Below are 13,625 nucleotides of genomic sequence, written 5' to 3'. Positions count from 1 at the left end.
GTCAGGCACTGTGCTCATATGTGCACTGTTATTTTTATAGCAAAGCAAACAATATGCCAGTGACCATCTTTGATTCAATAGTATGCGGACTGCAACATAATCCTGTTCAACGTGTTACGTCGTAATCGCAGCGACCTGGCTGTCCAGTCCTTCAGGAGGCTGTGTGGTACGTATCATGTAACAGGCAGAGACTTCAGCTCACATCCCGGAGCACTGAGTAGGGATGTGGGTCCTAGAGCCTCTCTAAAGAGGGGTGATGTCTATTTTTCTGGTATTTTAAGAGGCCTGATATATGGTAGGCACTTGAGAAATGTTACTCATCTTCCCTAAAATAAATTATAGTTGTGTAAAATGTTTTCTTTGATTTTGATGTATCAATTTTTCATTAGATGTGGAATGCAGGAAGGATTACTTCTTCTCTTTCCCTGCCCCTGAATCTGCTAATGCTGAGTAGTTTTGTGTCAGCAAAAGCAAATGTCACTTACCTAAATCAGGCAGCGAAATGGAAAACGCACTGTTGATTGAGAGAAGACACCAAAGGGTTAAGGGCAAAAGCTGTGTTCAGAAAAGTTAGCTGATACATCTCAAATAACATTGAAGACTGGGTTTCTTGATACAGATGTTTCTAGGCGAAGATGTGGAGCAAACCTTCCCTGCAGCTTTGTTCTGACCACCCCCCCCCCCATCTTTTGAAAATGAGCTTAGTAGTCCCCAGTGATCACCTGTGCCCGCTTCCTGACTAGACAACCTCAGGCTGTCCCACAGCCCTGCTCTTCTCCATCCACAGGATTCTGTCTCTGCCTTCTAACCTTCCGAGATGCCATTAGATCCATCCGATGTGGGATAAGTGTGGAGAGAGAGAACAATTCCCTGGAGACTCTGGACCCTAACTGTGTGTATGTTTAAGCCAAAGGGATGACTTGAGGGGAGAATTCCAGGCGAGGCGGAAATGGAAGATGATGCATCGCTAAATGGGAAAGGATGTTTGGCTCAGGTAGATTGTTTGGTTCTCCTCAATCTCACAGTTAAGGAGATCACATGTGAGGAAGCATGATGTGGTAGAAAAAAAATCCACGTATTTTAAGCAACTAATTTCAGTTCAGTCCTACAGGTATACTGGGGACACTCACAACGGGCCAGGCCCAGGTGCTGGGTAAACAAAATGATCAGACACAGTTTCTGTCCTGAAGTAGCTTGGGCGTAGTGACGGAGACCAAAAGTAAATTAACACAACCCTCTGATAAGAACATCATAAAGGAGTGTCCTAAGGCACAGCGCCTCCAGGAAGCTCAGCTAACCGTCCTGTGAGCCTCAGCCCCTCATTTCTAAAGAATCCCAGCACCTAGCCTATAGAGTTACCTTTGTGTTGGGTGAGCGTACCTCGGTGCATGTGCCTGGGACACTGTGATGCTCAGGGAGCCCTGCTGTATGTCTGTAAGACCAGACTGGATGCTGTCAGGATGTGGCATGCAGGATAGGGGGCAAGAAGAACATGGTCACTGGAGTCAGAGACAGCTGGAATGGACTCTCTGTTCTGCCACTTATCTACTTCCTTGGGCAAGACTCAACTTTTCAAAGCCTTCCATCTATGAAATGGAGAAACAAGTTTCCATCTCACGGGTCATTGTGAGGATTAGAGAGAGCACGTGGGAAGCACTTAGTGCACTTGCTGCCCCCCACACCTATTAGCACATATCCTGGGCATCTCCACTCAAGGGTCCCTTGCTCGAGGAAGCCTTTCCTAACATCAGTTCCCTTCCTCTTGTTTAACTGGATCAGAGTGCTGGTAGCTCCTATTTAAACATAGAAACCGAGGTCACAAAAAATCTATTGTGATATTTCCTTCCTTTAGGTCATTTATTCATTCAGCAGGTATTTATCGAGTGTCTGTCATGTCCCAGGCACTGTTCTTCATTGGAGATACAGCAGTGGAAAAAACAGTCACAATCCCTGCCCTCATGGATTCTAGTAGAGTGAGGCAGACAGAAAACAGGAAATTTGTGTTCTATCAGTAGGGAAATGTATGGAGATAGGTGCAACTGAGAAAAATAGAGCAGGGTGTGGGGACAGACGGGCTGGAGGTGAGGGTTGGTTTGCCATTTTTCAGAAGATTGTCAGGGAAGACTGCACTGATAAGGGGCCTTTTGAGCAGAGACTTGTAGGGAGGCAGGGAGGGAGGGAGCCACACAGATATCTGGGGAAGCGCATTCCCCGGAGAGAGAACAGCAGATACGGAGACCTCAAGCCAAGGTGGGCTTGGCCGTTTAAAGAAGAGCAAGGAAGACAGTGCATATGGAACAGAGGGAGTGAGAAGAGGTTTACCATTTAATTCCCGTGTAAAACTCACAGCATAGCTAAGGCTGGTGGCATTTCATTGTTGGTTTATTTATGCCTCCATCAGGCAATTTACTAATGACGATCCTAAAAGGCAGTGGGGGCAGGGCGAGAAAAGATTGGGAGTCTGTACTCTTTTTAAATGCCACATTTGCATGGGTGCAACCTCCTTCTGAAGATGAGGCAGTAACCTAAGAGCTGGTCTTCAGCGGAGGAGCCTCAGCCAAAAGGCTCGGCAAAGGGAAGCAAACAAGTAAATAAATAAAATTCTGTATCACCTTGGCATATCTACATGCTATTAATTGAAAAATTAAAGTAGAGAGGCAGATTTTGGCAATGTGAAAGGGAAAAAATCTTAATAGACCTTTGTAAAGATGGAAGATCCCTCTCTGCGGGTTGTGCACTACTCCTTCACAGAGGTGTGCAAGCACGGCGGCTCGGCTGGCGGGCCGCGCGCAGGGCAGCTTGTGCAGCGGGTCGGACTTGGGAATGTGGACGTCTCCTCTTACCCTGAGGGTCTCTGCTCTAAGAAAAAGGGTTTCTCAGTAGTATTAATAGATGTTACAAGATGTGCACAGGATGTTAGGGGAACACAGAAGAAAGACAAGTAATCCAGGTTTGGGAATCAGGGAATCAGGGAAGGTGGGCCAGAAGGGGTATGTTTGACCTAATTTTAAGAGAAGAACAGAACTTCCATAATCAAAGGAGGTTGGAGGAGGGCAGTGCGTTCCAGACCAAGGGAATGTCACGGTTAAAAGCAGGGAGGCACGAAACAGCACGGCAGAGTCAGATCCATAGGATGTGTGTATGGGGTGGTGGTGAGAGTAAATTTCAGTGAGGTATGGAGCTGGACAAGTAGGAAGGGGGACGCCATAAAAGTATTTACTTGCCATGGAAGGGGGTTGGATATTTTCTCTAAAAGTCATAAGGAGTCACTGAATAGTTCTAGGAAAAAGGAGATCAGGAAAGGAAATGCATTTGAAAACATCGGCATCTTACCTAGATGCAATTTAAGGGACTGCCGGGATCACGCTAATAATTTTTGTCAGAAGCATCTGACCTGCTAAGGCTGGGTCAGCCCTCGGGTCTCAGTGACCACTGGAGCTAAACTCACTCCTCTTCCGTGGTCGGGACTACAATCGATAAACCCCATATTCTGTTCGGTCTCTTGGTGGATCTAAATCCAACAGACAACTAGACTTACCATCACATAACTTTGAGGTTTTATCATTGAAAAGAACTTCAAGGCAGAATAACAGAATTCCTTGTCAATATATGTAATGACTTTGGGCAAATTATTTTACCATCTCCTACCCTCATCAAACACAGCTCTCTGTCTCTATCTCTATATCTCCGTAGATTAGAGAGAAAAGGGCCTCCAGACACCCCCCGCCAGTCTCCCCCGCACTGCGTGCAAAAGGAAACCTGAGCCCTGCAGGTGCGAAAGGAAGTGATCTGTCCACGGCTGCACGCGAGCAAACGGAAGAACTGAAACCAGAAGTCAGAATGTAGGTCTCCCGCCTCTTTCTACTCCCAGTGAATTTGTAACCTTCCCAAACATCGCTAATTAGCCGGGGTGATCTTGGAGGGTCCTTTCCAGGTCTAAGACTTTGAGATACACAGACCATTCAGCTGAAATGTTCATCTCCCCTCTCCACACATTGCCTCCTCAAGAGGGGCAAATTAGAATATGGAAGTGTAGACAGATAAAACCACTGGAACTTGTAGGGCTAAGAAAGCATAAAGGGACATAATTAATATCATAATGCTGAGTCATGTCAACAGGAATATATGCCAAGGGTAATGAGGAAAGTTTCCTTTTTCGACTTTGCTTGATTAAGACTCTCCCTCTACCCTTGTTTACAACCTTTTCTCTTCAATTTTTTCAAAAGGGACATTGTCACTTTCTCATTGTATCTGTGGGTTTGGTTCACTCAAAAACTGGCAAGAAGGAATAGGTGATAACCAGAGCCTTGGGTTCCGGTTTCTGATATCCCTTCACTGTTTCTGGGAACAGGATGGAGAGCATCAAGCTGTGTAAGTACCAGGCCGAAGCTGCTAATTCTCTCCTGGAAACAGAGATAAAAAAGGACTTTTTACCTTAAATTTTCTTTCGACTTGGTTTTCCTCATTTTAAATTTATCCTTTTCTTTCTTGAAAAATCTTTGCAGTCTCTTAAGAGCTTCTTTTCCATCTAAACTAAGAGAAATCAGAGGATATAAATAACATGGCGTTTGAGAGAGTGCTAGAGATGGAGGATTATTGTAGTCAAAAGGACCAGAGGCTTCAGTCTCATTTCCAAAACACAGCCCACTCAAGCAAGAGCAAGAAAACGCCTTCTCAACTCCTGTGCGCGTCTTCTTTGTTTAGAAGCCAACATGAAGTAGCACACAGCAGTCAGCTATGAAGGGAATTATTATATTTCAATACAAACTTTCATCTACTCCAAATGGTCTCTACTTTAGGGCGCAAAGTCTTCTTTTTAGAGAAGATGCTTCAGGGAAGCATAGTGTACAAAATATACTAGAAATGCATTATAAGAATTCCTGGCTTCTGAAATTCACGTCAGTGATTTTTTAACTTACAGAATGATAATACAATAATGGTGGTACATTGACTGTCCAGTTGATTAAAATTCTTCCAAATATGCTCTTGGGTTTTTTAGTGGGGTAAGGAGAGAGAATGATACACCCACACCATCCCAACCAGCATTGATCCCCTCTTTTGCCTTCAGCCCTCGAACTTTTTGCTTTTGACCATAGCTGTTTCCTTTCCATAATGTGCCCTCATAACTAAACTTGATGAACAATACCCGTTTGAACAAATATTATTCTTGATAACACTGAATTGTTAGATATTAAATTAAGCCCAAATCCCAGTGACAGTCTTATTAACTTGCAAAGACACAGGTAAGTCATAACCACTGACTTCTTCCCAAAAAAGCACGTACAGAATTGAAGCATGTTATTGATATTTACCTCTCCTTTCTCACTTATTCCCAAAGACAATATCAAAGTCCTCTGCTCTGGGAGATGGACATTTCTCAAAAGAGAAAGCAACGTGATTAAAAATTATAGCGTAAGATTGTACACAATTACAGGTATCCTGTTGGTCACAGGCAGTATTACAATGGCTTATCACCCCTATCTCTGTGCAAATCCTCCCTATACATGGTGGGGCGGGAAGGGGAGCCTTCGTAATCTCTGGTTTTCCTAGACTAACAGGAAGTAACATTGACTATGAAGCCAAGAAAGAGAGAAACTCACTCTATCTTTGAGTAGTTGCTCTTTGCTTTGTAGATATCTTCATACGTTTCTTCACTATTTTCTTCTGAAAATTAAAAAAAAAAGTATTTTCTTCTGAAATTTAAAAAAAGTATTTCATTCATTATAAGGGCAATAATTCGGATTTATATTTAACAAAAAAATTATTGGATACCTACCAGGTACTAGGTACTTTGATCTTTTTCTGTTAAGTAGTTTTTATTGAAACACACGCACAGGTTTTTACGAGCATATGGTAAAAATAACTAACCTCCATAAAAGTATGTACAAATGAAAATTAATATTTGTTTCCACCCCTGATTCCAAGACTGATCAGATTTAATCAAAGAAAGTTCGTTTATCAACAAATCCCTTCCTTCTACCCTCCCCCTTTGCATATTTAATACGGAACCATCGAAGTCTACTGAACGTCAGACATGGTGCTGAATGCTGGGGAAGGAATGGAGACCTAGACACATCTTCAGTAATCTTTCCCTTCATAGCATGGCTTTAGCCGAGTCCGACACACACACACACACACACACACACATATATAGCCCAACACAGACATACTTTGAGTCTACTCTGGCAATGAAAGATTTTCAAGTTCAGAACTTGAATCACACACAGTGAGCTCAGGAGAGTCACTTCTCTGTGCCTCAATTTCCTTATTGAAATGAGCATACTGTGTTTAATGATCTCTAAGATTGTTTTACCATCAAAAATTCTGACATGCTAAGAAGGACAAAAATAACCAGAGTAGCATTTGATTATCCCTCCTCCATTGCCTTTTTATTCATTCACTCAACAAATATTTTTTGGAATATCTAACATGTGCCTGGCATTATGCGAGGGGCTGGGGAAAATGGTAAACATAAAGAAGGTAACCATCTAGGAGGGATGACAGTTATTAATCAAAGAACCACATAAGGAGAAGATTACACTGTGACAAGCAAGTCAGAGAAGCTAAAAGAAGGTCAGCTCAACTGGATCTCAAAGATGCAGATTGAGTAGAGAGTGAGAAGAGCTTGCAGAGGCAGCTAGGGGCAAACCTCTCAAGCCTCTAGACCATGTAAGGGCCATCTTAAAAGCACTGGGAAGCCATGAAAGTGTTTTAAGGAAAAAGCATTCCTCTAATCAGACTTGCATTGTGAAGAGATCAGGAAGGAAGTAATTGCACAGTGAAGTTGTTTTTATGCCACAGGAGTGCCCCCACTTAGCAGCATCTTCACCGTCATGATTCTAAATGCATTTATCAGCACATACCTGGACCTCTTCTGTTAGCTCAGTCACCCTACCCACTCTGTATTATTAAAATATGTATATACAAAAGATACCTTATCACTAATCAGCCACAAAAACTCCTACTGACAGTTTCAGATGTCTTCCTATACTTACCATTATATGAGGCAAACGAGTTAGCGAAGTCTGACTTCGGTCTGTGGGGAGGAAAGATACCAAGACCGTCACCCTGTTGCACCTTTAAAATCTCATCACATTCGTCTTGCTGAAGGGCTGGAATGCGCTTACCCCTCTCTCCCAGGGTACTCAACATCATCGTAAATCTCCTCTGAGATGGAATTTGGCTGAAAGGCTCCTTGGCCTGGGATTTCTTTAGTCACCTCCAAGGCCTCCACATACCCACCTGTAAGGAAAACAGAGAAGCCCCTGAAGAATATCTCACCAACAGCTACTATAAATGCATTCACATGCATCATTGGCAATGGAGGTAGTGAAAAGGCAGATTAAACGTGCTAAAACTGGATTATAATCTTGGTACGTGTGGCCGTCTGGCAAAGCACTTCACCCTGCAGAGCCCGTTATGATTCTCTGAAGCTGGGATAATGATAGTGACACCTGCTCTCATGTGACTGTGGTGAGCATGAACACATTTTCAGGAAGGGTGCTAGTTACCCAGTAAACCAGTAGCTCTCCCCTCTTCTTTGATGGTTCTTCTTCCTCTGATCCCTGACCTCAACTGTGAAGGCCTCCAGTGCACAGCCTGGGGCTTCTCGCCCTACATCCAGATGACATTATCCGGTTTTGTGGTATTCTCTCTTAAAGTACAACTCTTAGACAAGTTCATTGAGCACATGTCAACCTTTATGATTCACCAGTGATGGAATTAGCCAGAAGATAGTGTGCCAGGTTGAAAAATGTATAGGGATTGTTTGTACAAGTAGCTAGCCTGTTAAATGCACGTGCTGGTTTATTTGCAGAGCTGTAAACTTGTCATAACCATAAAACTGCCACTTTTTTATCAGTTGGCATAGGTTAACATTTGGAGTATGGGTGATTCAGACCTCTTTTCAGACACGAACTATTAATCAGAAATAAGTAATATATCTGAGAAATAAACAATAAGCAAATTGACTTGTCTGTTAATTAAATGAACCAAGCAACAATGTTTTATCCCCTGACAAGAAGTCAACTAGCATATGGGCCCCAAACTGTCTCAATGAATGTCAGCTCCTAGAGGCGTCGAGGTCCTGCTGTTTCTTACAGGCTTATTAGTAAATTTCTCCAGCACAAAACAAAGACGCTGAACACAGTTGCTTAATTTTTATTTTGGGACAACTTTTTTCTTTCTTTATCCTTCCTTTTGGCTGAAGCCAATGTAAAAGTTTATGGCTTCAATTTAAAAACACAGACAACTCCCAAATTTACATCTCTAGCTTACACCTCTCTCATGAATTCTAGATACTCCATCAGCCTTCGCACCATTTCCACGTGGTTGTCTAAACATATTATGTTCCAAAACAAACTCATCGTTTCTCTCTGTGTATTTGCTCTTCCTGAAGTCTGCCCCACCTCAAGAAAAAGTGCCAACCCATCCTTTCAGTTACTCAGGTCCAAAACCTTGACACCCCTCTCTCTCCTATCCCACTTCCAATCCACAGCCATGGGTCAGCTCTACTTTCAAATTATATCATGAGTCCAAACACATCTCAACAACTCTACCGCCGTGCCCTCCTCCAAGACACCATCACCTCTCACCTAAATTATTGTAACACACTCCTACCAGGGCCCTGATTTATTCTTCTACATGCTTCTGTCAAGACAGCAGCCAGGATGATTCTTTAAAATGCAAGTCAGATCATTCTGTTCTTGTGCTTAAAAACTTTCATTGGTTTAAAAAATCTCATTTAGCATAAATGCCAAAGATCTTGCAATGGTCTACAAAAGCCCCTCCACTCCCTGGTCCCTGTTCTCTCTCTGACCTCCTCTCCTACAACACTCTCCTTCAGTCACTCTGCGCCAGCTACACTGGCCTCCCTACTCTTCCACCAACACATCTAGCAGGCTCTTGCCTCAGAGTATATTTGCCTTCCTTTTCCTCTTCTCTAGAACATTCTTACCCTAGATACACACTTGGCTCTCTTGCTCATCTACTTTGGCTCTTTGAGGTCATCTATGAGCACTTTAACACTGCAACTTCCACTACCGCCACCTGTTTCCCTAATTCTCTTTCTTTGCTTTGTTTTCTTTCCATAACATTTGCTACATCCCACATAGTGGATCTTTATTGCTTATGTATTTATTATCTGTCTCCTCTGATCAGAATGTACCCTCCCTGAGGACAGGAATTTTTGTCTCTTGTTTACTGCTGTATTCTCAGCGCCTAGAACAGTGCTGGGCATGTAAAAGGCACTCAAATATTTTTTAATATTGAATGATTTGAATGCATATGTCTTCTAACTAGAGAGTTTCACATATTAAATTTATAGTGTTTACTGTTATTTTAAAATTTATATCTATTGTCTTATTGCATACTTTTTATTTGTTCTATTTCTTCCCCATATTCTTCTTTCTTGATTGACTGAGGTTTCTTCTCTTTTCTTCATTCTGTTTTTTCATTTCTATTTCTTTAGAAGCTATATGTGCTATATCTGTATTGTAACAGTTACCATACTATGTTTTAAGTTTTAATTAAAGTATAATATAGTCGTGTTGCATAATGATGTTTTGGTCAACGACGGACCACATATGCAATGGTGGTCCCATAAGATTAGTACCATGCAGCCTAGGTGTGTGGTAGGCTGTCCCATCTAGGTTTGTGTAAGTACTCTCTATGTTGTTCACACAACGACGCAATTACCTAACAATGCATTTCTCAGAACGCATGCCCGTTGTTAAGCAACGCATGACTGGATACAGGAAAGGGCACAAATCATTAGAGTACACCTCAATGAATTTCCCATATTGAACATATTCATGTACACAGCACATAGATCAAAAAATGTAACATTGCCAGTGTCCCAGAGCTCCCATCTTGTGCTCTCTTCTGGTCACTATTCCCTCCCACAAGGGTCACCACTATCAACTTCTAATACCAAAGGTAAATTCTGCTTGTTTTTGAACTTTATGTTAATGGAATCATTCAGAATGTGCTCTTTGGTGTCGCCTACTTTCACTCAATATTATTTTTGTGAGATTCATCTATATTGTTGTGTATAGTTATAATTCGGTCATTCCCATGACTATGTATTCCATGGTGTGAATATAAAACAATTTATTTATCCATGCCACTTTTGATGGCTAGTTGGACAGTTTCCAGTTGAGGCTATTATAAAAAGTTATGCTCTGAACACCTTGTATAAGTCTTAGTAAACTAAAGTCTGCGTTTCTGTTGGGTATAAGAACAGGCATGGAATTGCTAGGCCAGAGGCTATGCATATCTTGGGCTTTAACAGGTATTGCCAGTTTTCCAAAGTGATTATCCTAATTTTCAGTCCCAACAGTGTAGGAAAGTTCTAGTTGTTCCATAACTTCACTAACACTTGATATTTTTAGTCTTTTTATTTTAGCCATTTTGGTGGGCATGTAGTGATATCGCATTGCAGGTTTCATTTGCATTTCCCTGAAACTTAATGAAGTTGCACAGTTTTTCATAACATATTTGCCTTTTGACTATCCTCTTTGGTGATGTGCCTGTTCAAATATTTTCCCAATTTCTCTAAATTTATTTTTTTAATGATTTATTTCTATTTTATATTTTCTGGATACAAGGATGTTTATAGAAGATTTATGTATTTCATATATGAGTCCTTTGTCAAATAGATATATATATGTGCATATATGTAAGATATATATATATACCCTGTGACTTGCCTTTTCACTCTTTTAATGGTATCTTTTGTTGCATATACCCTAGCTACTCTGTCTTTTAAGGCTAAAATGAATTAATCTTGTTACTTTCCATTAAAAACTTTGGAATACTTGAACTTTGATCACCTTCCCAATGTATTTGCTATTACTGTTCAATATTTTAGTTCCCCTCCGCTCAACCTGACATTATTATTGTTTTATTCAGTTGCTACTTTGCTCAGATATCTTTCTTGCATCCAAAATTCTCTATTTCTTCTTCTTTCTTTTTGGGCCATTGGTCTTTTCCCTTTATCGGCTTTTAAGATACTTTAAGGTATTCTCTTGTTCTTTGATGTTCTTCAGTTTCTTTAAGATATGGCTTAGTGTGGATTTCTTTTATTTTTTCCTGCTAGAGAACTTTAGTGTTCATGGATCTGCAAATGGATATCTTTTTAACAATCCTGGAAAATTATCAGGCATTATCTCTTTTACCTACTTTTTCTTCTTTCCCATTCTTTCTAGTGTCCTTTTATAGAACCCTGATTTGATGTTATTTTAAGGCTTCTCATTCTCTTCTCCATGACTCTTATCCTCTCATTCTTTTCTATCATTTCCTTTGTGGAATGAATTTTGGATAATTTCTCTAGATTTTATCTTCTAGTTCACTAATTTCCTCTTCAGCTGTGTCTAATCTGATGTGTAATTCATTCACTGGATTTCTCTATCAACTGATCAATGATTATTTTTTGCATTTTTCAAATCTGTTTATTCTTTTATTTTTAAAGCATATTAAATATGCTTATCTTGTTTTGTGTCTGATAATTCCATTTCTGTAATATCTTGCAAATTGGTTTCTTTTTTCTGTTGTCCTGCTTGTTTCACTTACTGTGACTTGTTTTCTTGCATGTTTAGTTATTGTCTATGAACTGTTAATTTTTTAAAGAATTTTTTTGGGGAATTATTTGAAACCTGGGAATAAAAGAAGGCTCCATTAAAGAGGATTTATGTTTGTTTCTAGCAGTTGTCTAGAAGGGCTACCAAGCTGATACCACTTTAGATTCATTTGGGTTTCTTTTGGACCATACAGATAACGTGAATTTGAACTGAAGATGTGCATGAAGATGAGCTTGTGGTAAGAGATTCTTTTTCCTTCGCCCAGCACCATGGTCAAAATGGGCAAATTTCCTTTGCTCAGTGGGGTTTATGTCTTACTAATTCTCTTTTTGTTTCAATCAAAAGAAGTAATACTTTTGACTTTGTTCATTTTTTCAAAAGAGGCCTACCTGAATAAAAGGAGTATAGAAAAACATTCAATTGTATTTTTTTCCTCAAAATTTTCCTCTGTTTTCAAGCCCACTCCCCTTGACTAAGCATTTTGTGCTACTCATCATAAGTATTCCAAAGACTTCTTAATGAGTTCAGCAACTCCCTTGTGCTTTAGCAATATGTACAGATTACTCAGAATAATCTTCTTCCAACTCTTTTCCTCATGGTATAATTTCCAAATCTGTAGTGACTCCTCATAGACAGTACATAATTGCATGACAATGGCTCTCAGCCCCATATTCAGGGATGTCCTTTAACTCTTTTGTTCACTTCAACTTGTTTTCCTCCTTTCCATTCTTTTTCTTTTCGAGTGGTGTCAAACTGATTCTGATTCCTAGTGACCATGTGTGCAGTAAGGCAGAATGCTGCCTGGTCTTTTGCGCCATCATCTCACCTTCTGATGCTATATCAGACAATACTCTGCTGCTCTTCTTAGGGTTTTCATGGCCAAGTTTTTGGAATTCAGTGGTCAGGTCTTTTTTCCTAGACTGTCTTGGTCCGGAAGCTCTGGTGAAACCCATCCGCCACTGCTGGTATTGAAATACTGGTGGCATAGCTTTCAGCATCACAACAAAATGCAGCTGCCACAGTATGATAACCGACAGCAGGGTGGTGTGGTTCCCTGACCAGGAAACGAACCTGGGCTGTGGCAGTGAGAGCGCTGAATCTTAACCACTACACCACCAGGGCTGGCTATTTTTTTCTTTACTCCAAATAATTCTATCCACTTCTCATCTTAAAGCATGGTTTTTAAATTAACGTTACCTCTGTGCTTTCTCATGTGTCATTTACTTCATCAGAAATGTCTTTCTTTTCCTATTTTTTTTAATTAAAGAATATTTCTTTTATTGTGGTGGGAACACATGAGATCTACCCTCTTAACAAATTTATAAGTACATGATACAGTATTGTTAACTACAGGCACAGTCTTGTTTGTTCTTGAAGTGTAGCCCTTTGGAGCCTCAATTTTATACAGGAGTCTCCCATTATAAACTCACTTTGGGCAGCCCCGGGATAGAGCTCCTGTCCTCTGCATGCCACGCAGTCAAAACAGGAGCCGGAGGATTCATTCAAAACCCTCACGACAAAAGTAGCTTTGGTTCTCACCTCCCAGGGTTCCTGGTTACTGTAGGCGTGTGCATGCTTTCTTTTTATATCAGTTATGTGATACTTTTATATCTTAAAAAAACCTTTATTCTTCACTTTACTTCTTTCTGTGAATCATTCAGATTGTCTAATCCACTACACTCTCAGAAACTGAAGTTCGATTTATTCTTTCATTCCTTCACTCACTAAAGTTTTCTTGGGTGTCTCCAGTGTGCCAGACACTGTGCCAGGTTACAGAGACACAGAGAGAACACCAATGGTCTCTGATCTCAAGGTGCTTACAGTATACCATGGGAGACAAACATGTACATCATGAATTATAATGTAAGGCATGCTGTAATCTTTCAGAAAAAAATTAACTGAAGAGAGCTAACAATTTAGCATACAAACCAGACACTTTATACTCAGTGACAACCATCCCTGGGAAATAAGTAGTAGCGTCCTCATTTGCACATGAAAGTAAGCAAGTTTTCCAAGATTACGGGATTAGTGTACAATGGTCTTGGG

At 40.6% G+C, this 13,625-nt stretch overlaps 1 protein-coding gene across 3 annotated transcripts in view; it reads right to left on the bottom strand.

Annotated features, from left to right (window-relative positions):
- Nucleotides 1-13,625, bottom strand: part of FYB2 (FYN binding protein 2) — a 123,272-nt gene that overhangs the window by 24,347 nt on the left and 85,300 nt on the right. For all 3 annotated transcript variants that reach the window (XM_046661062.1, XM_046661065.1, XM_046661063.1), the window contains 5 exons: nt 7,128-7,242; nt 6,996-7,036; nt 5,601-5,664; nt 4,435-4,533; nt 486-514 (listed from right to left, as the gene is read on the bottom strand). In XM_046661062.1, the coding sequence (XP_046517018.1) occupies nt 486-514; nt 4,435-4,533; nt 5,601-5,664; nt 6,996-7,036; nt 7,128-7,242 (348 nt within the window). The remainder of the gene's footprint in view (nt 1-485; nt 515-4,434; nt 4,534-5,600; nt 5,665-6,995; nt 7,037-7,127; nt 7,243-13,625) is intronic.

Source organism: Equus quagga, chromosome 5 (assembly GCF_021613505.1).
Source record: "Equus quagga isolate Etosha38 chromosome 5, UCLA_HA_Equagga_1.0, whole genome shotgun sequence".
Lineage (NCBI taxonomy): Eukaryota > Metazoa > Chordata > Mammalia > Perissodactyla > Equidae > Equus > Equus quagga.
This window is presented reverse-complemented; position numbering and strand designations above follow the sequence as displayed.